Genomic DNA, 26,038 nt, shown 5'->3' on the forward strand with positions numbered 1-26,038 from the left:
TCTTTGCAACTCCTAGCATTTGTCTTGGCTATTCACCTCCAAAGCCTTGACCCAACTGCTAGGACCAGAACAGTTCTGGGGGTGGTGGGGGGTGGGGGATCAAGGAGGCATTTCAACCTCTAACCGCCCCCCCCCCTCCGAACAAGTCTGGGAGTGAGGAGACCCAGCTGTGGAGTTGCTGTGTTGTCTTGGATAGATACCTTCACCTCTCTGAGCCTCAGTTTCCCATTTGTACATAACAGGGTTGAACTCACTGTGCTGGAAGGCCCTTGGGATGCTCTGTTTACAAGTGTCTTAGAATTGGGCTCTGGCTAGGGAGAGGAGGCTAGTGGGCCCCAGGGCAAGGGGACAGCTGGGGGCCAGAGATGCAGCACAAAGGGGAGGGGGTGGCTGGTGGTGACTCCCCCGGGAAGCTGGCGGCGGCTGGTTTCCGGCCAGCCCAGCCGACCGGCTGGCCCATCTGGAATCACTTAGCCCCTACCACCATTAACCCTTGGCAGGCACCAGGACTATGCTATGCCTCCTCTCAGCTGAGATGGGGCTGGGGGACGCAGAGCCACATGGAACACCACAGGGCACGCACCAAGAGCTGGACAGAAGAGGCAGAGGAGTCATGATGGACAGGGCAGATTCCAGAGCCAGAGACAGAGCTGGGTTCGAATCCCAGCTTCTGCAATGCCAAGCTGCATGATCTTGGGCAAGTCATTGAAACTCCTGAGCCTCAATTTCTTCCTCTGGCAAATGGAGCTAATTTGAGGAATGATTTGAAAGACCATTGCAATTTGTAATGCACCTAGAGGACTCAGTACAGTGTCTGGAGGTATTATTGAAATATGGAGTTGCCCTCGTTCCAGCTGCCGCCCATCGTTGTGTGCCCCTGAGCTGAGCTCTTCCTTCTCTGGGCCTCAGTTTCCCCTGTGCACAGAGGGCAGTACCCACAGAGCAGTGTAGTACTGTCAGGCTGGGGGGGATCATCACGGCCCCCAGCCCCACCATGGACAGGGCAGGCCATGAATAGCCTCCCAGTTGCCCAGATGCTGGCAGCCCGGTCCAGCCTGGGACAACGCTGACTTGGAAAAGCTGGGCTGACAGTGGGTGGACAGAGCATCCTGCCTCAGGTGGAGTGAGTGGGGTCCAGAGGGAGAATGGAGCTCTGGGCCTGGGGGTTCAGCGCCCCTCCTCCCCACTGCACAGAGGCCCACTCAAGGATCAAGAGCCTGAGCTCTGACGTTGGAAGTTCCAGCCCAGCTCTACCACTTCCCACTTCCTAGCTGCATGGCCTGAACAAATTACACTACCTGAGCTCTCTGAGCCTCAGTGTTTGCAGCTGCAAAGTGGGGATCCATGTGCCTACCTCACAGAGTTGTTGAGAGGCCCACATAAGTGATGCACCCAGCGTTTTAGGCAAGGACTAGAGCAGAGCGAGGAGCCCCAGCAAAGGTAACAATTCTTAGGCGCCTCCGGGAGCCTCTGTCACAGAAGTCCACCATCCGGGCTGCAGGGAAGCCAATCCAAATGCTCGTTTTATGGATCAGATGACGGAAGCCCGTGCTGGAAAGTGACTGAGCAAGGCTTCGCAATGTATAAGACCAGGACAGGAACGGAGGCTTTTTGTCTACACTCAGGCCCAAGAGGGAATCAGGCTGAACTGAACCCGCCCCCCCCCAGACCCCCACCCACGCTTGTCAGAGCCGGAAGCCGCAGCTCTCAGTGGGGCAGGGGGAGGGGGGCCCGGAAAGGGCGCCTGAGTGGGAGAATTCCCAGTAGGCCAGCTCAGCACTCACTCAGGCAGGGCCAGCAGCCACCACATCTGGCTCTCCCACGCTCCCAGCGCTGCCCCCCTCCCAGGCTCCCCAGGCCTGGGGCAAGGAAGCAGCACACATGTCCCAGACATCAGCACCGTCATCTTGGAAGTCAGGGCCTGAAGAGTCCTAAGAGTGCGCCCACAGGACAGGCATGGAAACTGAGGCCCAGAGAGTGGAGAAGACTTGTCCAAAGTTAGCAGAGAGAGAAAAGTCCTGGGATGCAAGGCTCTTGACCTCTAGCGCAGTGTCCTTCCACCCTGCACACCCTGAGCAGGTGGATCCTTGTGCCTGCAGCTGACCTCTAGCAGTGACCTCTAGCGCAGTGTCCTTCCACCCTGCACACCCTGAGCAGGTGGATCCTTGTGTCTGCAGCTAAGGAGCTGGAATAGGCACACTGTGGGAACTGCCCCTTCTCCTCCTGGACACTCAGCATGGTGGCTGTCCGGTGGTGCAGAAGAACCAAGAGGGGACTTTGGGCCACATTCCTGCCCTAGATTTCTAGGACTGCTCTTACTAGGCCAAACTATAGCCAACAAAGCCTACCAGGGTCCCAGGAGATAGGGCTTTGAGACCCTGCCTGCCTTGGCCTCTCCCAGACTCCCGCTGACCTCAGGCTCGGTACCCCAGAATCAGGGGTATGCCCTGGTATGCACAGATGGCTCAGGGATCCTCAGAACAGCAGGGCCCTCAGAGGCCACATACATCCCCACCACTGGACACGCTGTGTCCCAGAGAAGGCCCAAATCTACATGAAGGCACACAGCAAATCTGGAATGGGGCCTCTGACTTGCAGGCCATGCTGTCCCTCTTACCATTTATCCATGCAATGGAAATTAATTGAGCACCTACTATGTGCCCCACCCTTATAGAGCTCACAAGTGAACACCAAGGAAAGCACAAATTAATAATATCAAATTGTGATTAGTGTGAAGAGATGAAGAATAATGGTAGGGCAGGTGGGGGCTCTTGTTTAGACAGATGAAGGCTTCTCTGTGGAAGAAATATTTCAACAGAAACCTGAGGCCACACACAACACAAAGGTGGGAACAGTGTTCTAGGCAGAGGGAACAGCATATGCAAAAACTTGGAGGCCAAAAAGAGCTTGGTGTGTTTGAGCAGAAAGAAAAGAATGGTGAGGCGCAGAGAGGGGACATGAGGGGGAGGGGATCTAGGTTGGAGAGGAAGCCAGGGGCCAGGCCTCAGGGCCTTGTAGGCCTGAAGGTCAGGAAGGCCCGTGCCCAATCTTAAAACAGTGACTGATAAGATCAGGTCTCTGTGGTGCACTGCAGAGGATGGGCTAACAGAGGTGAGGCGGGAGACTAGTATGGAGGCTATCGTAGTCGACCTTGGACTGACTGCCCTCCCCACAGCACTATGTCCTTCCGAGAGGCTGCAGGAATGCACTGGACAGGGTGTTGGGACTTCTGGGCCCCAGTCTGTGCTAGACCACTGACTCATGCAATGACCTTCCTTTCCTTCCCTGGCTCAGCTGTATCTCCTCTGAACAATGGGTCAGACGCAGTGCTCCTTTGGGTGAGGCCACTCTGCCCCTAGGCCTTTGTTCTAGCATCCCTTCTGCACCCTAAGTGGCTGTATACTGGGGGACTGCCTGCCCCACAGGGAGCGGGAGGAGAGCCGGCGAGTCTGTCCAGGGGTCCCGACTGACAGCAGCCGGAGAGCCTTCCAGCAGTACCCTGCAGTGCCAGCAGGTGACGCCCCAGCCTCTGGAGGACGAGAGGAAAGGTGCTGGAGGGGTCCAGCAGGAAAACACACCCCGCAGGAGCCCAGCACCCACCCGAGAGCCTCACATCTGCCCCCTGGAGGTGGGCAGGGCAGGAATTACCATCCCCGCTTGCACCTCAGAAACTGCTCAGCCCGGGAGAGTTCCTGGCCCCAGGTCACAGAGTGAGTCAAAGTCCTTGGGCTGCGGTCCGGGTAGGCTGAAAGTTAGCCCACCAGCTTCTCTTAAGCAAACCATTTCCAACAGAAAGCTCAGCCCAGAACCTTTCCTCTTCCAGGGCCATAAACCTGTTTAAAAACCAAGTTATCACCAAGATCTTTATGAGGCCATGTCTCTGCGCCCCACCCCAGGAGCCCGTGGCTGGGTATGTGAGAGCAGCCCAGAGGGAAGAGGGGCCGCCGGGGGAGCCAGAGCGAAGGAGGGGTCCAATAAACAGCCGCTCCCGGAGATAGGGGCTGTCAGAGGAAGAGGCTGTGACGTGGGCGGGGGCTTCTCCACACACAGTCACAGTACCCTGCTGGACCACTGTCGGAGGCAACCGGTCCCCAGTGGGCATACGGGGACACTGAGACCCAGGGGGGCAAGTGCTCAAGGTCACATGGCAAGTCCAAGGCTGAGGTGGGGCAGGACCTGCCATTCCAGATGCCCAGCCTGGGACTTTTGAACAAAGTTACAGTGTCCTCGGGAGGGGAAAGCCGGGGTGTCCTATCAGGGCTGTCTCGGATCTCTGGTTGGCGGGGGGCATCCATCTGAAGGTGAGGATAAGGGGAGAGCTGAGGCTCTTTTGCATGAGCCAGAGGAGGAAGAGGAAGCAGATATTTATATAAGCAAACCCCAGGTTTAGTAGAGAGACATACACGGTGTGCTATCTTCCCAAGCTGGCTTGGCTGGAGAGGAAAGAAAAACTTCCAGATAGGCCACTCACCTGCTATGTGGCCGCAGGGGGGTGACTTCACTTCTCTGCGCTCCAGCTGCTTCATCTGCCAGATGGGGTTAACAGGACCCTACCTCACACTACGGGAAATAATACACGCAAATGACTTGGCACCACGCCTGGTACGTAGTGAATGCTCACTAGATAGTGGTACTATTGTCATTATTGTCGCTCAGGCACGAGGTGGAGGGCCAAACCCTGCATTCTCAGAGAGATGGGATGAAGGGGTACTGAGCTGTCAGTCAGAGGACCTGGGTCTATTTCCACTACAGCACTGTCCTGTTGTGGGAACTTGGCAAAAATCCCTTCTCTCTTTAGGCTTCTAGGCCTCAGTTGTCCTATCTGTAAAATGAGTAGTTTGGCTCTGCAAGGGTCTTCCGCGATCAGGATGCTTTGAAGTCTATTGTCCCTGCTCTCCTACCCTAGGTGGACCAGGGTTGGGTTTGGAGGCTTGGCAGGGCTGAGTTGAGGACCTCTTGGGCACTCCGGTTAGGCAGCGAGAAAGGCCGGTGGGGTCAGGAGACCAAGCTTCCGTGCCCAGCGCTGTGCCTCTGGGACCTTGCCTAGATACCTGGACCTCTCTGTGCTTCCTCATCCAGCAAACAGGGCCAGTTCGCCCCAGCCTTCCCAACAGCAGGGCTCAAGAAAGAGCAGGCCCAGGGCAGGGTGGAAAAAGAGGTTTGCCCCAGCATGTGTCTGTGGAGTAGGAGGCCCACCCCAACCTCTACCCTGGGGGAGGACAACACTAGGGTTTCAGGGAGTAGCTGCCATGGCTTCCCCAGGCCTCAGGGCTCCTGGGCTCTCCCTGATCAGGGAAATCGTCCCCACTTTGCCTGAAAGGCTCCCAGCTCCCAGCCACTACCCAATGTTGGACACCATCTTCTATCATTCCTGGACCCCTGCACAGCTTCCCCGCGGCGCTCCAGCTCTCCGCCTGTCCTCTGACTCATTCTCCACATGCCAACCACAGCCATCGTTCCACTCCTATCTCCACCCCCCAAAGCCCTCAAGGAAGTCTTCCCACACCTCTCATCAGGCCTGTCCCCCCCTGGCCTCAGTTGTCCCCCCTGGCCTTGCCCTGCCCTCATCAGACTCATCTCCTGCCTCCCATCACTGAGCTCCAGGTCCAGTTCTACGGACCATGTGTCCCCTTGGGCCTCAACACCTCTGTTCACACTGTCCCTCTGCCCACAATGCCCTTCCCTGTTCCCAGGACCTTGACTCCTATGTCACTTCCTCTTGCAAGACTTTCATGTCTCCTGCCTTTGGGTCAAATGTCCCAATTCTTGGGACCCTTACCAAGATGTCATTTTACCTTTGTTTGTGATTATTTGATTCATGCATGCTTCTTCCCCCCCCCCCCCCCCCCCCCCCCCCTGGAAAAACCCCCAGCAGGGCCCCCCCCCCCCCCCAACACAATGTCAACACAAAGGAGGAGTGTTAATACATGTGTGAAACGAATGAACACACGAACAAATGAATTCCTATACTTATTCCCAACCTCTGTGCTTTTAGAGGGCAACTAGAAAGCACCAACCTTCTCCCCCAAAACCCCCCCGGCCAGGAGAGGCACACTTTCTGCAGCATCCCTGATCAGAGCCCTCCAGCAGTCACTTGCATACCTCCTGTGATAATGAGCTCATTCTCTATCTTCTGACAGCCCATTTCGTGATGGATGGCCTTTTAGAGAGCACTTTATTACAGAGGGGTTGAAATCTATGTCTGTGCCTACAGCTTTCTCTCTCAGGTCCCAGGTCTTCCCTGCACCCCTCCCCAAACTCAGTCCTTCAAGCCCCACTCCAGATTTTCTCTTCCTTGTCAGAGCAATTCGTCAACTCAGAGAGAAAACCCAGTCCTCTTGGGCCTCTTCTCCCTTCTCTGTATACTTGCAATCTTACTGACCCCTTGAAAAGGTCGATCCTGTGCGGAGCCCTCACTCCAGATGACTTCTGAGCAAATTTCACCAACACGTCCCCTTCCTAACGTGGGAAAGGGAGCCTTTCCTGCAGAGGCAGCCCTGTGCACCTCCATGTCAGTAACAGCCCAGGGAGCGCCCCCCCCCCCGCCCCATTTCTTTTCTGGGCCTCAGTGCTTCCACTTGTACAATGGAAAGGGTTCCTCTGAGCAGGAAGGGAAAGCCCTGTCTTTACTGCCCCTTATTCTGTTAGAGTACCATACCATCAGAACCCCAAAAGTGCAAGATTCTGGCCAGGGCCAGATTCTTCCGGGCGGGGGCGCTGTACAGTCACACAGGGCCAGGGTTTAGAAGGGCCCCCTGCATGGTTGAATTCTCTCCTGTCACCATCTTGAAATTCTTAATAATATTTGAACAAGGGACCTCACCCTGTCATTTTGCACTGGACCCTGTAAATTGTATCCAGATCCTGACACATCTGTTTAGTCTTGAAATGTCCTACCCAAGGGAGGGACAGGTTGAATAGATAATACATGTCTCTGCACAATTAGGGTGTCCCCAGGAAATGTTGGAGGATCAAACATCATGGGGGGGCGTCTGTGCAGCTTGTGGGCACTGAACCCCCACTGGGGAAAGGAAACTCATTGCCCCAAGACTTCCTGACCCAGAGCCTTGTCCTTCATGAATTCTTCCCCAAATCTCTCAACCTTGCTACCCACTCCCAGCTCCTCACCTGTTTTAGGCACTCCCGGTTGGGTAGCTATGAAATGTTTACCAGTCTTTAATAGGACAAGGGGATGCAAGACGCATTTAAAATACCAGTGGGCCCCAGCTATAATAAATGAATCAGGGCTTTTAGATCCTGATTCACACAAACCAACTGTTAAAAAGACACGTTTGAATCAACTGGAGTATTTTGCATACGAACTGAGTGTTAGATAATACTCAAGAATTTGTGTTAATTTTGTTAGATGTGTTAATGGCATATTATGTAAGAAAGTGTCCATGTGTTTTAAAGATGCATGCTGAAGTATGTAGGGGTAAAATGACATGATGTTGGAGATTTGTTTTATCAGCAAAAAGGGAGGGGAGGGGATGCAATAACTTACAAAACCTTGCTAATGGTTGGAGCAGGGTGATGGGTATGAGCGGTTCACTACAAGCTCCACTTTTGTGTATGTTTGAAACTTCTCATTAAAATAAAGGGCGGGGGGGGGGGGCTAAAAGGATTCGTCAAGAGAATTGTGAAAAATTCCCTAGAAGTTCCTGCAAAGATGCCCCTACCCTACCTCTTTAAGAGCTTTCTCTGGAAAGTCAACTCAGGAAAACGCCCCAGTTGTATGCAGACTCGTGTATGTGCATATGTGCATTTTCCCGGGAAAAACATCCAAAGCTTTCATTGGAGGCTCAGAGGGGTCGTGACCCCTCCCCCCCAAAGATTAAGGACTCGCTACCTTACAGGGGGAACCCTGTTTGAAGTCAGGTTGCCCCCTCACCTCAAGCTGATCACTGCCGAGTGCAACACAGGGCCGACGTGGCTGTGTGACGCCGGCCTGGGGTCCCCCCGCCCGTCCCTCGGATCCCTTTTTTCCACCTGTAAAACGGGGTCACGGGCGGTCCACGCGGCCGGCCCGGGGAGGACGAAGTGTTCGTGCCGCTAGGCCGTCGGCCCCGCAGGAGACTCCCACACCTAGCAATGCCTCGGTCGCTGGCCCGGGACGCGCCCTCCGCGCCCCCACCCCCTTCCAGGCCCCGGCGCGTCCGCCTCCCGCTTGGGGCGGCAATTTGTCTCCTTTTGAACCCCCCGCCCCCGACGGGTTTCCCCCTTTGATTCGCGGCCCTGAGGCTCCCCCCCGCTTTGAAATGCAAACCCGCCCGGGCTGGGGCCGCGGGCGCCCGGAGCTATAAAAGGCCTGGGTGGGGCGGGCGCGGCGGCCGGGCCCGCGAGTTCAGGTGAGCAGTCTGCTCGTCGGGGCGGCCCGCAGCGGCGGCTCCAGGGCCCAGCATGCGCGCGGGCCCCCGCGGCCACCATGTACGTGGGCTATGTGCTGGACAAGGATTCTCCGGTCTACCCCGGCCCCGCCAGGCCCGCGAGCCTCGGCCTGGGCCCGCAAGCCTACGGCCCCCCGCCTGCGCCCCCGGGGCCCCCGCAGTACCCCGACTTCACTGGCTACTCTCACGTGGAGCCTGCCCCCGCACCCTCTGCGGCCTGGAGCGCGCCCTTCTCTGCGCCCAAGGACGACTGGGCCGCCGCCTATGGCCCAGGCCCCGCGGCCCCTGCCGCCAGCCCAGCCCCGCTGGCATTCGGGCCCCCTCCGGACTTTAGCCCGGTGCCCGCGCCCCCTGGGCCTGGCCCAAGCCTCCTGGCGCAGCCCCTCGGCGGCCCGGGCGCACCGTGCTCGCCCGGAGCGCAAAGGCGGACGCCCTACGAGTGGATGCGGCGCAGCGTGGCGGCTGGAGGCGGCGGTGGCAGCGGTAAGGACCCCTCCCTCGCCCTGCGCCTCCAGACGGTTCCCCTGGGCACCGGCAGGTGCTAGGGCGAGGCCCAGCCGCCCCCTGTCTGACCCCTGCCCCGGCTCCCCCAGGGTTCCCCGCCTGGGCCTCCCTGACCACTCTGGTCCTGGAGTGCTGTTCTCTCAGCCTCCCCCTTCTGAATCCCAGACTGCCGGGCCTTGGTAAGCACAGCCCGTCTTTCCGTATAGACCCGGGAACGGAGACCCCGAGACGTGAAGAAACGCGCCCGTGGTCGCCGGGCCAGGCCGGAACTAGAACGCAGCTCCCCAGACTTATCCCAGGGCTCTTTAGCAACACTGGCCCGGGGCGTCATCCGGGGCTTCCACCCGTATCCCAGCCCCAGGAGGAAGCTGCAAACCGACCCCAGAAGGGGCGATGCACTGCTTGTGCACACAGGCGGGCCGCTTTCCTTTCCAGGCCTCAGCACCCGGATCGGTACGGTGAAGAGACTGGGGGCTCCTATCCTTTGGACTAAAAAAGAGCCCTCTGTGGTTACACTGGTGTGGGGGGTCCTACCTTACCATCCCAGGGCCCTCCCTGAACTCTTGACCCTGGGGGAGGGGCAGGCAGGAGCAGTTGGGAAGGTGGCTACTGTTTGGCTCCTGAGACTGTGAACCTCCTGCCCCCAGGCAGGCCTCTCTGATCCACCCTCTTCAAAGGCAGAGGAGGGGGCAAGACAAAGGGCCAGCTTTAATGAGGGGCGGCCTGACCTCCTTTATAGGTCCCCCCTTTGTCATGTAACAGACTGGGTCTTAGCTCGGTAGTGACTCCTGTTGGCCGGAAAGTGAACACGATACCCCATTGTCCCGACTGTGTCCGGCCTGTCCTGACAAAGGCCACCTGGCTTTAGGGGCGGGAAGTCGGCCTGCCCACCCTTTGATGTCCATCCCCTCCCCCACTTCCCCCAGCTGGGAGGGAGCCTGGGACTTCCCCCACCTCCTCTCTCTCTTCACCCCCATGTCCCCACACACACTCCTCAGTCCTGGGGCAGATGCTGGGGAGGTCTGGCTATAATCGTAGCACCTTCTTGGGAGTCCCAGGGACACGGAAGCTCCTATCTACCTCCAGAAGCCTCTCATTTGTGTGACCTTGGCTAAATAAGAATAGCTAACGCTTATGGACCACTTACTAATGGACCAGGCCCTGCTGTTAATTCTCACAACATTATCGTAGGTACTATTAGCATACCCATTTTTAATGTGAAAAATCTATGGCCTAGAGAGATTAAATCCTTGCACGAGGCCATAAGACCAGTAAATGGGGAGGGAGGTGTTGGGACTTGAACCCTGGCAGATTGACCATCAAGCCTGTGTTCTTATCCTCTCAACAATAGCTTCTCTTAAATTAGTCATCTTTTCTGGGTCTCAGTTTTACCATCTGTGACATGATAGGGAAGGGTCTTGTACCTTTGTTTAAGTTATAAAAGGACCCTTTTGAAAAATCTGGTGGAAAATACAAATCTTCTCCCTAGAAAAAAAGTGTTGCCTAATTCTGCAGACAATTTGAGGGGTTCTGGAAGCTCCTGAAAGACTTCTCCGTTAACGCTGGTTGAGAACCCTGCCTGAGATTAAATGAGAGAAGGTGTCTGTGGCCAGACTCCCCGGTTTTGTGTCTGTTCGCTGGAAGGGAAGCCTGCTTTTCCTGCCCCTCTATTCCAGTTGTTGTGACTGCTATCAGGCAACTTTGGAGATGGGGGGGTCCCAGTTGGAGGAGGAGTTCCTCAGGAGCAAGGACCTGGAGAGAGTGTGCCAGTGGGGGTCAGAGGACTGGTGGGAGGCGTGGGGGAGCTGTCAGGCTGTGTGATGTCGGGCAAATCACTTTTTCTATCTGGGCACAGGAGCTGCGTGCGGACTCCGCTCAGCCTCTGGTCTCAAAAGTCATTTGGAAAGTGTTGTCCCCAGGCAGATGGGGGCCTAGCAGTAAGTCTGCCCAAAGCAAAAACAACCTTTCCCCCTTTATTCCAACAAAGTAGAATGAGAGAGCCCAGGGAAGTATGCAGGTTCCCAAGGAAAGTGGCTGCCCCAGAAGCCAGGTTTGACCCATTCTGCTGAGGACGTAGGGTCGTCAGCTTTCTAGAAGCTAGAAGCTGCTGCCTGTCTGCCCAGGGGCATCTGACTCCGACTGGTGCTCCTGAGATGGGGCAGAATTGGCAGAATCAGGATGGAGTTACAGACCCTCCCTGAGAGAGAGGCCAGGCTGTGCCCCCCCTTTGGCCTCAGTTTCTCCTTCTGGGCAATGAAGATCCAGGGTCTCTAGGATGGTGCCTGTGTAATGCTGTTGTCTAGGATGGCAAAGGGAAGGTCAATACATGCCAACACCCAACCCGCGCCCCCTCCCCCACAGCAAATGTTGCTGGCCACCTGGTCTTGTGGTACCAGGTCTTCTTACCAGCTGCTGTTCCCTCTTCCTGGAAACTCCTGTGCCCTAACTCTTTGCAGGCCTAGCTCCTTCTCACCCTTCAGGTCTTAGCTTAATGGTCATCTCCTCAGAGAGGTCCTCCATGATTTCCCAAGGAAGGCTCCCCCTATACACATCGATAACCTTCACCATGTTTCCTTCAGAGCACCACCACCCCTGATTTCAATTTACTCACTTATCTGTGTGTTTGTGTGTTGTCTATTTCCCCACCCACCAGAGGAACGCCCATGAGGTCCAGAGCCACATCCATTTGACCCATCACTACCTTCCAGGCACCATCATAGTGCATGACATTTAGTAGGGGCTCAATACATTTTGTTGAATGAATGAACAGGACAAGTGTGAGGAACAGTAAGACAACCAAGAGAAGAGGGAAGAGATGAGATCTTGGCTTTGACAGGTTTCTGCGGACCCAGCCCTAGGGATGGGACCCATGGCCGTTGAGCTGAGCAAGCTCATGCCAGGGGTGGAAGCCTGGTTGCTCCCATCTCCCTCCTGGGACGGTACTCCATCCTCAGCTGAGGAGTTGGCGTACCTGAGGCTGGGACTGGGACTGTTTTTTTGTTTTTTAAGATTTTATTTATTTATTTATTTATTTATTTATTTGACAGAGAGAGAGCACAAGCAGGGGGTGCGGCAGGCAAAGGGTGAGGGAGAAGCAGGCTCCCCATGGAGCAGGGTGCCAGATGCAGGACTTGATCCCAGGACCCTGGGATCATGACCTGAGCCGAAGGCAGACGCTTAACCGACTGAGCCACCCAGGCGCCCCTCCGACCCGGGTTTTATCCTAAGGAGGGACAGTGAGAACCGGAAAGATGAGAGAGACTGTTGGGCTTCTTTCCATCATCAAAATATTAACAGTTCTGAGTGGTTACTATCACTTGGCTGAGGCCAGGCTAGGAAAGGACTACAGGGGGTTCTATTTTGTGATCTTCCCTATTTGCATCTACAAATAGCAGCATTTTCATTAAGACGGTCAGACGTCATCCTGCCAAAGGCTCAGCATCCGTTCCTCATGAATAAACAGTACTTCCCAGGTCAGTGGCCTGTGGGGAGGCTGAGGTCCCATACAATGAGGGAGATGTTTGCTGAGATGATGAGTCTGTTGCAGCAGGGTTCAGGTCTTGGTCCAGCCCCTTCAGCTTTCAGATGGAGAAACTGAGGCCCAGGGAAGGATGAACCCCCTCCCCCCTCATTCCAGACCCTATCCCTTGGCCCATTGCCACAGCCACCAGCCTGGCCTCTCACCTTCAGCCTCTCTCTGATGCCCCAGCTGTCATCACAACCATTACCAGATTTACCTTTTCAAGGCGCATCTCCTGCTCAAGAGCATTCCATGGCTCCCCACTGCTATGGAATTCCCATTGTGTTACATGCCATTTCATTGCTGTCAAATCCAGCCCCATGTCTGTGGCATTCAGAGCCCTCTTGAGAACTGGCTCCAACCACTATTGAAGCCACTCTCTCCCTAGTTTGTCTAGATACAACAGTGCTTACTGGGGATGGCTGAGGGCTGGGCTTGGGAGCCTCAGGCCTGGGACTGCATTTCTGTTAGAAGCTGCACAGCCTCAGGCAAGTTCACTTGGATCATTTCTCTGAGCCTCAGTTTCTTCCAGGGTAACGTTAAGGATAATAATAGGATTGCACCTTGAAGTGACAGTGCCCATCAAGCCCAGTCCCTGTGCTTGGTACACAGTAGGGACGAAGTGCATCAGTGCCTATGACCGTCTCTGCCAGTCCTTAGCAGGTGCACGGAAACACATGTCTCACATTCCCTGCCTCTCCAGTCTGGGTCCCTCAACCTAAATTACCCTTCCTGTCCTGCTACATCTTCACCAACTCAAATGCTGTCCCTTTCCCAAGGCCACCTCCTCTAGAAAGCCCTCCTTGGTTCCCTCTCCTCCAAGCACTATGTATTAGGCCCTGGTTTTAACAACACTCACCACTATCTTGTTTATCGCTTCCATCTACCTCAAGGACTCGTTGTGGTCAGCCCCATCCTTCTCACCAGGACTTGCGCCAAGTAGGAGCTCGTGATAAAGCTGGTAACTGTGGTATTGGTTGAGTCCTTACCGCATGCCAGGCGATGTGCCAAGAACTTCACATGGCTTTTCTCACTCAAGCTTCAAAACAACGCTAAGAGGTGTGAGGATCTATTATTAGCCTCATTTTACAAATAACGTCAATGAGGCTCAGAGAGGGTAAGGTGCCTGCCCAAGCTCACACAGCTAGGATGCGACAGCATGGGGTTCAGACCGAGACTCTACAGCCTAAGGAGCATCTGTCAGATAAAGCAACACACGCGGCAGCCCCAGACCCCTCCCCATGTGCGTCCCAGCCCAGGTGGGGAAAGGAGGCCGGTAGGTTGTGGGGGCGAGGGAAGAGCCGGGAGAAGCTGATGGGGGAAGGGGGCACAGCAGGGGCCAGGCTGTTTAAAACTGGTTCTCTAGGCAGAAGCTGCGTTTGACACCTCGTCTCTCAGATGTAGCTGGGAAGGGGAATGACCCAGTTAGAAGGTGGCAGAAGGCTTTTTTTGGTTGGGTGTTTTTTTTCCCCGCTTTGGCAGATATTGCGGCTGAGAGCTTAGGGAATCATTGTGAAGGTCCAAAACAGCTTTGTTAGCAGCAGGGTCTGGCTTGTCAGTAGGAAGTTATCTTAATGGGCCGGCCCTCTAGTTTCTGTCCTGGAGCTCCTGGGGTTAGGAAACAACGTTTGCATCTGGAGTCACCATGGGTTAACCTGTTGAACCCTCCCCACACCACGCTAACCCCCAAGCTTGTAGGGGTGCATAGATTCCTCTGCAGCAACACAGAGAGTGAGCGGATGCTAGTGAAAGCCAGGATTGACGCTCCAAGCTCAACACCTTCCAGTGACTTCCCATTGCTCTTAAAATCCAATTCAAACCCCTCACCCCGGGGCTCAGAGCTCTGCTGGTCTCTCCAGGCTGACCACGTGCCTCTCTTATTCATTCATTCAGGCAGGCTGAGGATTCTGGGCAGGACAAGGCAGACAGGGTCCTCTGCTGCTCTCGGCCGTAGGGCCTTTGCACATGCCGTTCTCTCTTCCTGGAACATCCCTCTCATTGGTGACACAGAAACCTCCTCAGCCTTCAGGTTTCAACTTAGATGTTGCCTCCTCCGGGAGACCTCCTCCAAGCTAATTAGAGTAGGCCCCCCCAACCCCGCCCCTGCCACTTAATCTAGTTCTCAGCTCTAGGCTTACTTTCCTTCATACTAATCCCGGTTTGTAATTATTTTCTTAGTTTGTTTTTAATGTGCGCCCCCCCCCCCCAATGAAAGAGGGGAATGAACTATTTAACAAGTCCTGAGCACCGACCACAGTGATAAGGGTATGAACCTGATCTACTGAGTACTCAGCACATGCTCAGCATTTTCTCAAACGCAGGTATTTCCGACCCCAGAACTGCACAGCTCTGCATTGGATTAGTGGCTTTGACTAAGGCTCTGGGAGGATGCCCTTTGGAGGTTGAGCTGACCAGCTGATGAATTGGCTGTGGGAGCCGGAAGTGCCACCTAGGCTTTTGGCCTGAGTATCCGGAGGGTGGTGGCCATTTACTGAGATGAAGGCCCCACCAGGAAGCAGTAGGTTTGTGTTACGTGTTCCACAAGGATTCACCAAGTACTCACTGTGTGTCAGGCACCGTTGTGGGACTGGGTGAGCAAGATGGCATCACGAAGCAGACTAGGAGCAAGGCACTGAGGGGAGGAGATTTGCAAAGGTCACCCAGTGAGCTAGGAGAGGGCTGGAGTCCAAAGCCCCTCCCTGCACCCCACCCAGAATGTGAGACCTCGGGACCTGGGCCGAGGAAACTTGACTTCCAGACGGGAGGACGATGACCGGGTAGGGCAAGGCTGGAATGCGCCCTAGGAAACAGCTCAGAGGGGCCTCAAGCTGTTCAGGCCGGGGAGAGACTTGAAGGGACACAGTTGCTGTTTGCTAGTCTTAGAAGGGCTGTTCTGGGCCAAGGGTGCCCCTTATTTTTTTTTTTTTTTTGGTGCTCCTATGGAAAAATACAAGTGGGTGGTAGATGCGAGACCAGGCTGCTTTGCAGAGAGTACGAGCAGTCTGGTTAGCATGCTATGCAGCTGTGGGCATCTGGCCCAGGGCAGGAGTTTGGTCTAGCAGGGTTGTCCAGTAGAACTTTCTGTGATGGTGGAAATGCTCTATATCTGTTCTGTCCGGTATGTAGCACGTGTCTCTCGAGCACTTGAAAGATGGCTGGCATGACTCAAGAGCTGAATTCTCAATTCTATTCAGTTAATTTAAATTTAAGTAGCCACATGTGACTAGTAGCTGTCATATGGGAGGACGCAGGACTAGAGTTCCTAGAATGGTAATCTGTTCTCAATGGGCTCCTTATTCTCCACCGAGGAGCCTCTCTGGCCTCTTCTGTCTCTCTGGTCATCTTCATCTTCATCATTGACTAGCTTTTATTAATAATTACCTTGTCCAGTAGGTTCCCACACCTCATCTCTACAACTACAGTGTATCGAGGAGGAGTTCATGTCCTCCGTTGAGAGGTGAATGCACTGGGACCCAAAGAGGTGCGGTGACTTGCCTGGGTTCACACCACTGGCCTGTGGCCAAGCTGGGGTAGGACAGACAGGTCTACCTGCCCCTGCAGTTTCTGTCCTCTTTGCTGCCTCCCACAGCCAAGCCAGACCGTGGGCCCAAACGGAGAAGACGGGGCAGGGTACAAGGCCCAGGTGGCCCCGGAGGAAAGGGCGCAGTGGGAAGGAGAAGCTTGCCTAAGGCTGCAGGACCTCCAGCTCCACGCTAGCCTCACCCCTGCTCCAGGGCTTGAATGAGGAGCCATGATGGAGCCGCCTGGGACTGGCAACTCAGCGGGAACAAGGACCCAGTCAGGGCCCAGTAGACAGCCTCCTGGTCCAGGAAGGGATCTCCATTCAGCATCTAACTGGCCAGGTCAGGGCGGCCCCGCAAAGCAGAGGTCCCACCCCCTGCCGGTGGGATGGGGAATCCAGCCCAAACTGAACATGGCCAGTCCAGCTGGTTGCCGGGCCAGATCTCCCCACTCCCCGGCCAGGGTGTTCCTTGCCCTGCGGCTCCCTATCAGGCGGCATTCCTCCCTCTCCCAAGGGACTCCTCCAACATCTGCTTCTGCAAATAGCTCAGCTCTCCCTGACATCTCCTTAGCTCTTTGCCCTTTACAAACTGCTTTTACGTCCAAAGCCTGAAGAAGTTCAGTCGCTTGTCAAGTCCTTCAGCTAAGGATTGGTCAGACCTGGGTCCAAGGCCTGAGAGGAGGGCTCAGAGCTGCACAGAACTTCAGAATCTCCAGGCCCACGGAGCTGCCCCTCTTCTGATGCACAGGAGAAACTGAGGCCCAGAGAGGAGAAGGGACTTCTTCAAGACCACACAGATGGCACAGAACTGGGACCAAGACCTAGTGACTTCAGCTAGCGGTTCAGAAACCCCAAGGGCTGTTAAAGAAGGCAGCAGAGCAGGATGCGGTGGATCGGGGCTGGGGTATTTTTAACAAGCTTACACGCATGCCTGTGTGCATACTGCGCGTATGTTTGTGTGTTGGGGGTGATCGTGATGCACAGTCAGGATGGGGCCAGACCACACAGAGAGGGGGCATAGAGGGTTGAGGCGGGATGGGTGTTCCAGGCCTGGGGGCCCAGAGCTGGCACGGGTCACCCCCCCAGGGCCACAGACCCAGCAGGAAGAGGGCAGAGGAAGTGCTGATGTAGAGGCCATGCGATTTTCTTGGAGCCACCTACCCCACCCTGGGGGGCAGAGGCTGAACCCTGTCCTCGCCTGGCCCAGGCTGGATGGGGCGGCCCCACCGCAGGCCACTGCCGTAGTTCCTGCCCCTTATCCTCCAGCTGGGCAGGCCTGGTATCTAGGCTCTCAGACAGGGAAATCAGAATTAGAATTCTTTCGGCAAAAATAACAAACACAACCAGAGAATCAACAAACACTGGGAGCTTTGTGTTTCCAAGTTGGAAGGGACCCTATAAATAAACAGTCTCATCCAACACATCAGCCATCGCCCAGATCCATTTCCCAGCCTTTCTGCCCCATGGCTGCCCCGCCATGTTGGAGATGAGTAAGACCTACCCATCCGTGTGCACCTACTAAGTGCCAGGAGCTGTGCTAGGTGTCTTCCATTTTTCTAAAGCGATCCCCTGTGCACCTGGTGGTTGGGAGTAATTACGGGAGACCTCACATTGTGTGATAGGTTCTAGTGCTGTTTCTGAGGCTGGACAGACCTGAGTTGAAATCCCACCTGCCAGATGTGTGGACCTCTCTAAGCCTCACTCTGCTCATCTGAAAATGGGGATAACAGTTGCACAGCTTCATAGGTTGTTGAGAGATGTATGCAAGTACTTGCCACATGGACAGGTTGGCCGTTATTAGAATAATAGTGATCCCCATTTTATAGATACAGAGAATGAAGCTCAAAAAGATGAGGTGACCAGTCCTAGATCACCCAGCCAGTGAGAAGCTGTCCTGCCCAATCCCAAAGGTCTGTTTGCCCAAACAACCACATGTCAGGGTCCGCTGATAGCTATTCAAGTAGCAAATCCCCGAGTCTCATTTTAGCCCCACTGAATCTGAATTCCTGGTCTAGAATCTGTGCTTTTGAAAAGCTTCCCAGGACCTCCACCGTGCATGCTCTAGGAGGTGGGGAATGGGCTATCTTCACAGCAGCCTGCTGCATATGGATGGGCCATTCCTCGCATCCCGAAGCCGGAGCAAAGAGAAAGCCTGTCCTTTGGGTGAGTTATCCAAGGGTCTTCCCTGCTGTGCTCACCACTGAAGAGCCGGAGGGGGCTCCCCTCCCACCCCCCTACCGCCTTGCACTGGCATCTGGCCCAGAGGGTTATTCATTAGGTGGCTGGGAGCGGCTGGCCCCCATCAGACACCTGTTGCGGGAGCCTGGACTTCCCTCTCAGCCCCAGCGTCCCAGGGACCTGTAAATCATTCATCCTGGGGCCCTCTCCCTGCCTGCTGCTCTCACGCACCTCCTTGTCCCCTCCCTCCTAGGCTCCCGGGGTGGCACAGGTACTCACAGGAGGGGGAAGGGAGGGTGGCTTGGGGCAGTTGACAGTTCTGGCTCAGAGCTGAGACTAGAGCCCAGGGCTCCTGACTGTCATTAAAAATACAAATTCAGGGGCACCTGGGTGGCTCAGTCAGTTAAACGTTCAACTCTTGATTTCGGCTCAGGTCATGATCTCAGGGTCGTAAGATCGAGCCCCACTCCGGGTTCCGTGCTGGACATGGAGCCTATTCTCTCTCTGTCTTAAAAAAATAATAATCAGGGGTGCCTGGGTGGCTCAGTCGGTTAAACGTTCAACTCTTGATTTCGGCTCAGGTCATGATCTCAGGGTCGTAAGATCAAGCCCCACTCCGGGTTCCGTGCTGGGCATGGAGCCTATTCTCTCTCTGTCTTAAAAAAATAATAATCAGGGGTGCCTGGGTGGCTCAGTCGGTTAAGCGTCTGCCTTTGCCTAGGGTCATGATCCCGGGGTCCTGGGATCTAGCCCTGCATCGGGCTCCTTGCTCAGCAGAGAGCCTGCTTCTCCCTCTGCCTCTGCCTGAAGCTACCCCTGCTTGTGCTCTCTCTCTCTCTCTGTGTCAAATAAATAATTAAAATATTTTTAAAAAATAATGAAAAATACAAATTCACATTGCATATGGTAAAAAAAGAGAGAGAGAGAGAAAGAGAAAGGGAAGGAAGGGAGGGAGGGAGGGAGGGTTATCCCAAAGACTCTCACTTAGCTATGGCCCCATGGCTTCCAGTTCCTTCTCCAGAGGTTTGTTAGTAATTTGTATTTTCTTTCAGAAAGAACTCTACGTACACACACATGTATGAGTGTGTGTGTGTGTCCCACTGTTATACAAAAACAGTAACATACAATTCACAATATTCTATGTCTTGCTTTTTTTTTGTAACTCAATATATCTTAGAAATTGCTGCATATTAGTACATGGGGAGCTTTATACTTTCTTTTTAATGACTGCATAATGTTGCTCTCAATGGATGTACCATCTCTTATTTAACAAGTATCCTACTTTTTTTTTTAAGATTTTATTTAATTTTTTTTTGAGAGAGAGAGAGAGCAAGTGTGAGAGAGCCCGAACTGGGGGAGGGGCAGAAGGAGAGGGAGAAGCAGACTCCCCACGGAGCAGAGAGCCTGATGCGGGGCTCCATCCAGGACCCTGGGATCATGACCCGAGCCGAAGGCAGACGCTTAACCGACTGAGCCACCCAGGCGCCCCTAACAAGTACCCTACTTGTAGACGTACGTTGCTTCTAGTCTTGTGTCTTTTGAAACAGCTATGGCTTTGGGCATTTTTCTGTGAGATCAATTCCAGGAAGTGGGATTAATGGGTCAGAGGGTACATGCATATTAAATGAGGCTAGATGTTACCAAGTTGGGCTCCAAGGAGGATGTTGCAGTTATTTCTCCCTGGACAGCATATGGGATTTCTTGGTTTCTGCACCACAGTGTGATACCAAATGTTTTGTTCTTTGGCAGAGCTTTTTCTTAGCAATAAAATGGTGCGATTTGAGAGCTCCACCAGTGGCCAGTGGTTCCTGAGCCCCCCAGCCCATCTCCTGGGCCCAGAGAGAAGGTGACAGGCCCTGTGGGCTGGGTCTTCCCTGGCAGCTTCGCTAGAACAGAGAAAAATAATTATGCAGCTAGAGCCCTGTCCCCTGTCTAATTCCCCGCTCCTCAAATCTGGGAGGAGTCAGGCTACGGTTTGGATCACCTGAGCCCAGGGTTGATAACACTACCAGGCAGGATGGCCCTTAGCAAGGATGGGCACCTTCCTGAGCCCCCATTTCCCCCATCTATGGAAATGGGTGTGCTGGCTCCCTACTTGCTCATCAGAAAAGATGGGAGTGAGTGCTGGGTGCCTGAGGAAAAGGCATAATAAGCTTCATAAGCGCTGCTTGTAATCTCTCAGGCTGTTTGGGTGGGAAAGGAGACTTGTCCCGCCACTTCAGGCTGTGAGTTTTCTGGGCATTTTCAAGGGCCCACCCAGCCTGCGGACCATCTAGCCCCAGCCCAGAGCTCTCTGGGGCCTGCCCTTACCATGATCCGGCCCCGCCCTTCTCAGAAGTACAAGTAGACAGGTGGTCTACTGTTTGAGCTTCTGTTGCCAAGGCTTAGGAGGCTTCTTGGGGGGCTCTATGGACCCCAAGCCTGATGGGGTGAGGAGTTGTGCCAAGAGTAGGGAGTGGGAACTCTCCACCAGGTGACATGGCTTTGGGCAAGTCCACGCTTGCCCAGGGCTTCAGTGACCCTGACTGTGTGGGGGAGGTCGGACTGGAAGGTTTTACAAGGCCTCTCTTACTTGGACCTCCAGCATCTGTATTACCTGCCCGAACCTCAGTCTCTTCATCTATAAAATGGGAGGAGACTAAATTGAACCCTTCCGGCTTTAGCCCAGTGAAGATTCAGAGCTCTCCTGGGCTCCGGGGGTGGCGCATTAGGCAGAACTGTTTTTGAGTCGGCGTTGAATTTTCTAGGCCAAGGAAGGGCCCATCTGGAGCCAAGGCCTCAGCAGCCACTCCCTTGTCCCTTTCCTGGGCCAGGCCTGGCCGAGGGCCGAGGCTGTCCCGTGCTCCATCGGGTGGTGGGCTGAGGTCAGTGGCTATGGAAGCGTCCAGTGCAGTTCTGCTGCTCTGGCAGGAAACCCAAGGAAAAAAGCCCAGAAACATCTGTTGTCTCCCATTTTCTGCAAAACCATTTGGCTCTTGGGGAGCCCAGTGGCTGTCCTGCCAAGCTGCGTGGGCTTGGTAGTGGGGCGGGAGCTGGAAGAGGGGTGGGTGGTTAGCACAGGGGTGTCAAGGGACAGGCAAAGCCAGAGCCGTGACCCTGGGAGGTAAAGGCCAGTCTGTGTGGGGGCAACTGGGTGAGGTGGAACAGGGTCCACGGTTATTCCGAGACTCGCCATGGCCTGGTGGACATGGGTAGGTCTGAAAGTGCTTGCGTGTGCTTCCTATTTATAGCCGAGTACTCAGCTTCTTGCGAAGGAAACTGGTGTTTAGTCAGGCCCCCGCACCAGCCCAGGCCAAGCACGACTCTTAATATTCTCTCCAGACAGACCTCTGATCCCAGCCCCAAAGAGAGTCCTGACTTTAACCCCAGTCAGTCCTCAAATCCCGCTCCCGGCCCCAGGCCGAGCCCCGTAGAGAAGCCAAGCCACAGCCTTCTCTCTCCTGGGTTATTGCAAGCCTATCTGTGCTTCCCCTTTCTTGCCAGTCTGTCCTCCAGGCAGCAGCTAGAAGCAGATTAAAACCAGTATCAGTCCTCGTGTCTCCTGGGCTCAGAAGCCTGCCATGGCTCCCATCACAGACAGAGTAAAACCCAGAGTCCTTTCTGTGGCTGGTAAGGCCCTGGACAACCTGCACCTCTGTTCTTGCTCACTGCACTCTGGCTACATCAGCCTCCTCACTGTTCCCCACACATCAGATGTCAGGCATGCTCCCACCACAGGACCTTTGCACTTGCTGTTCCCTGCACCCTGAGCCCTCTTCCCCAGATATCTGCATGACCCTTTCCTTCACCTCCTTTAGATCTTTGCTTAAATTCCCCTTCTTGGTAAGACCTTCATGGACTACTCTATTTAAAATCGCATACTTTCTCCTCCCCAAATTCCCAGTCCTCTCTTCCTGTCTTCTTCTTCTTAAGAATACTTATCAATTAACATATCAAGTACTTAGCATTAACATATCAAATTATTTTGATCTCTGATTATTTTGATTAGGTTCCACTAGAACCTGATTTCACTGAGAGTAGGGACTTTTTTAAGTTTTGCTCGTTGGTGTACCCCAGTGTTTGGCCCATGGCAGCTCAGTAAATATTTGTCGCCTGAGCCTGCATCACTGCTCTGTGCCCAGGGAAGAGGCGGTGGTGTGGATGGCTCTGGGCAGACTGCTGCAACCCCAGCTTGGGGCTTGGTGTCCAGGGCTAGGGTCTTCAGAGGTACCTGACGGGTCCTCGGGGCCTCGGGGCCACGAGCAGTGTTTTTTGTTGGGCCAGCAGCCGCCAGGCATTTGACGGGAAGTGAAGAGAACCCACCCCAGGACGGAGCAGCAAGCTTCCGCCTCTGCCTGTGGTGGCTCATCCCCACTCTCCTGCGCTGGAGAGAGGAGCCGCTGACTTGTCACTGCTCTTAGTCTGCCCTGGGCTGCCAGGTGTCCCTCTCTGTCTCTGGTGTGACCACCCGTGGTCTCAGGATCCTGAATCAGAACCACCTGGAGAGCTTGTTAAAAATGCAGATTTTAAGGGGGCCTGGCTGGCTCAGTCAGTGGAGCATGCGACTCTTGATCTCAGGATCATGAGTTCTAGACCCATGTTGGGTGTAGAGATTACTTAAAAAATAAATAAATAAAATCTAAAAAAAATAAAATAAGATGCCGAGTCTAGCCCTGAGGCTTTCCGGTTCACAGGGTCAGGGATGCCCTGGAAACTGTGTTTTTCACGTGCTCCCCAAGTGTCTGTTGCACAGCCGCATCTGGAAACTGCTGGGTGAAAATTGGTAGAGTTGGCGGATCAGAGGAGGGCTCTGGGTCAGGGGAGCTGGGCTGAAACCCCAACTCCGCCAGCAGCTTGCTGTGGAGCCCTGAGCAAATTGCTTCTCCTCTCTGAGCCTTGTGCCTCCCCAAATGGGCATGAGAGCAGTGCTTGCCTCTCAGGTTGGGGGGTCTCCAAGTCTGACCCCAGGGGAATGATGGTTCTCCCCCAGGACTGAGTGTGCGTCCCTCCCAACCTCAGGGTCCTCCTTTCGGGGGGCCCTGGATTGCTTCCTCCATGGGGCCCTGCTTCAGCTTTTGCAGGTACCCCCCCCTGCCCCACTCACTTCCCCTCCTGGGCCCTCTGCTTCTCAGGGAAGACCCGGACCAAGGACAAGTACCGCGTGGTCTACACCGACCACCAGCGCCTGGAGCTGGAAAAGGAGTTCCACTATAGCCGTTACATCACCATCCGGCGGAAGTCAGAGCTCGCTGCCAATCTGGGGCTCACCGAGCGGCAGGTGTGTGGGTCCCCCCACCTTCCCCACAGGAGCAGTACTGGCAGTCTGGCCTCCAGGGTGTCAGGCAGATTATAGACTCGGTCAGAGAGGAGAACAGAGAGGTTGGGTTTCCTGACCATGGTCACACAGCACTCAGCAGAAACGGAGCTGCTGCCAAATCCTCCCACCTGCAACAAAACCCAGTATTCCTGACGCCCAGTAGGGCGGAAGGGGGATCTGATTCGCTATAGGCTACAGCAGCTAGGATGATTGCTGTTTAAATCCTAAGGAGGGAGCAGTTACAGGGAGCACAGGGAGGTCTTCCTGGAGGAGGGGGGTCTTACAAAATGGGGACTGAGAAGGTTACAGAGATACTGTCCTTAGGGTCGGGGAGCAGGTCCTAGAGGGGGAGGATGTGTTCAGCGGCCATGAATAGTCTGGGTGGTGGTGCAGGAGGGAGGCCACAAACCCCCCATGGGGAAATAAGAGCCCAGCTGTCCTTCCTCTTTTCCTCGTGCTCTGCCATTCGGTCTCCCCACCAGCTAGCCCATCTCTGCTCTCCCATACCACAGGTGAAGATCTGGTTCCAGAACCGGCGGGCCAAGGAGCGCAAAGTGAACAAGAAGAAGCAGCAGCAGCCCCCACCACCCCCACCACCAGCCCACGAAGTCACCCCCACCGCAGCTGGGCCGCCCCTGGGGGGCCTGTGTCCCAGCTCTGCCAGCCTCTTGGGAGCCTCCTCCCCAATGCCGGTTAAGGAGGAGTATCTGCCGTAGCCCCCTGCCCGGCCTTGTGGGCTGGGTGCCTGGGGACTCAGGTGCTGGGCGTGTGGCTCCCGTTAAGGCCTAGGAGGCCTGGTCTGAGTCCCAGCCCTGCCACTGACCTTGGGTAACCTTGGACCAGTTGCCCACCAGCCCTGCATCCCCTTGACCCATCTACGCCTGGAGCCTGTGGGATAAGGACCTTTCCAGCTCCTGTGTTCTAGGCCTCAGGGGGCAGTCTCGATCCCTAGAGGGCTAGGTGAGGGGCTGTGATAAGTTCCCACGCCCCACCTCCTCCTCCATGGATGGGTTCAAGGGTGGGAGGCCGCTGGAGGGATTGGACTGACTCAGGAGAAAGGAGCTAGAGCCGAGAGAAGACGGAATGCTTGCAGCCCATGACCCGAGGGGAAGGGATGAGGTCAGCTCCCACCTGCCTCTTCCTGCAGCCTCACCTCCAGCTGTCCCCGTCACAAATTACCCTGACCCCTCTCTAGGCCGGATGCAAAGCACAAAGCCCACAAGACTGGGACAGAGCAAGAGGCTCTGATGACCGTCCCCTCTGGGTGGCAGAGCTGTATGCCCCCACTAGCATTCTCAGTGGGCCCTCCAGATGGGGACAGGCAGAGGGGGCTGGGGTGGGGGCGTCCACCTGCCTAGTTTCTACACCCCTAAGCTATCCCTTAGGGCCCAGGCCCCAGGGAGTCCCCGGGGAACTTTCTCCGGACCAAGCAGAACTCACAGCTGGACAAGTGTTGCACATAGAGTGGAATCTCTTGGATGCAGCTTCAAGAATAAATTTTTTTTCTCTTTTCAAAAAAAAAAAGTATAAAAATCATTATACCCAGCATTAAAGGAAAGTGCTAAAGAAGTATATACCATCCACACCCTTCCCTAACAATTGCATAGTCCCCTCCTGTCTCTGTAGGTCTCTAACAAGGTCACCTTTAAAATGTGTTTGAAAGATCAAAACAGGACATTGTTAGAGTGAGTCTATGAGACTGCGTAAAACTGTAAATCCATTTTGTAAGCAGATTCATCAGACTCAATATATCGGTTTTTTGAATTTTTCAAGCACTTTCATCTCACATTTTTTACTCAACAGCTGATATTCACTGGGCACCCCCGTGTGCCAGCCATGGCCAAGCCCAGGGAATGCACAGTCCTTGGCCCACAAAAGTTCCCAGTCGGAGCTCTGCTCTGGGCATCAAAGGAACAGAGCATCCGGGGAGCCCAGAGTGGGCTCCCAGCTTATGGCAGAAAGTCTGGAAGGCTTCCTGGAGGAGGTGATGTTTGGATTGAGGCCTAAAGATCTAGTAGGTGCTGTCAGGCCAACAAAGGGGGAATGGTAAAAAAGAATATGAACAATAGGAACTTGAAGTATGATGTTTTAAAACTCCTGAGAAAAGCTACTGTTCTCAGCTCCCTTCCAGAGGTGGGCAGGAGTCTGCCCCCTGGGGCCTTTGCTCTCTCGAAGGCTCTGGTGCCAGCTGCCCGCCCCTCTGTTTACTGTTCTGGGATGTGGCCCAGCCATAAAAAAGTGTGTGTAGCCTGCCTGTCTGCCCTTTGCTCCCGGGACACATGACAACAAAGCACAAGGTGGCTCCAGCCCCACACTAGCCCTTGAAGAGCAGTAGGCACTTCCCTCTCTCCTCCTGCTGGTGGCCTGGGAGGCCCCGCAGCTTCCCCGCAGATGGTGGGCATCTACGGCATGGGAGAAAGGTGGTGCCAGGGAAAGGACTATGGTTCCAAGAGCAGAGGAAGAGGGTTGGTGGGAGGGTGGTTGGCAGAGTGGATATGGTTTTCTGATCTTCACAAATACTTGCTGTGTGACCCCGGCTTAACTGCTTCCCCTCTCTGGGCCTCATTTCCCCATCTGTAAAACTGAGGAGTTCATTTACCAAAAAGAAATGTGACTCAGGTCCAGTAAGT

General features: G+C 54.8%; 1 protein-coding gene across 1 annotated transcript; it reads left to right on the plus strand.

Annotated features, from left to right (window-relative positions):
* The first annotated feature begins 8,425 nt into the window (after nt 1–8,425).
* Nucleotides 8,426–24,124, plus strand: CDX1 (caudal type homeobox 1). Its single transcript, XM_032395225.1, has 3 exons — nt 8,426–8,870; nt 23,224–23,369; nt 23,921–24,124. The coding sequence occupies exons 1-3, from the start codon at nt 8,426–8,428 to the stop codon at nt 24,122–24,124; spliced, it is 795 nt and encodes a 264-aa protein (XP_032251116.1).
* The last annotated feature ends 1,914 nt before the right edge of the window (nt 24,125–26,038 follow it).

The sequence above is a fragment of the Phoca vitulina genome, unplaced genomic scaffold (assembly GCF_004348235.1).
Source record: "Phoca vitulina isolate PV1807 unplaced genomic scaffold, GSC_HSeal_1.0 scaffold83, whole genome shotgun sequence".
NCBI classification, from domain to species: Eukaryota; Metazoa; Chordata; class Mammalia; order Carnivora; family Phocidae; genus Phoca; species Phoca vitulina.

Bases quoted from the DNA above. Each gene is read 5' to 3' on its own strand.
- CDX1 (XM_032395225.1), top strand. From the start codon at position 8,426: ATGTACGTGGGCTATGTGCTGGACAAGGATTCTCCGGTCTACCCCGGC. The intron at 8,871-23,223 runs GTAAGGACCCCT...TCTGCTTCTCAG, and splicing joins TGGAGGCGGCGGTGGCAGCG to GGAAGACCCGGACCAAGGAC. The intron at 23,370-23,920 runs GTGTGTGGGTCC...CCCATACCACAG, and splicing joins TGGGGCTCACCGAGCGGCAG to GTGAAGATCTGGTTCCAGAA.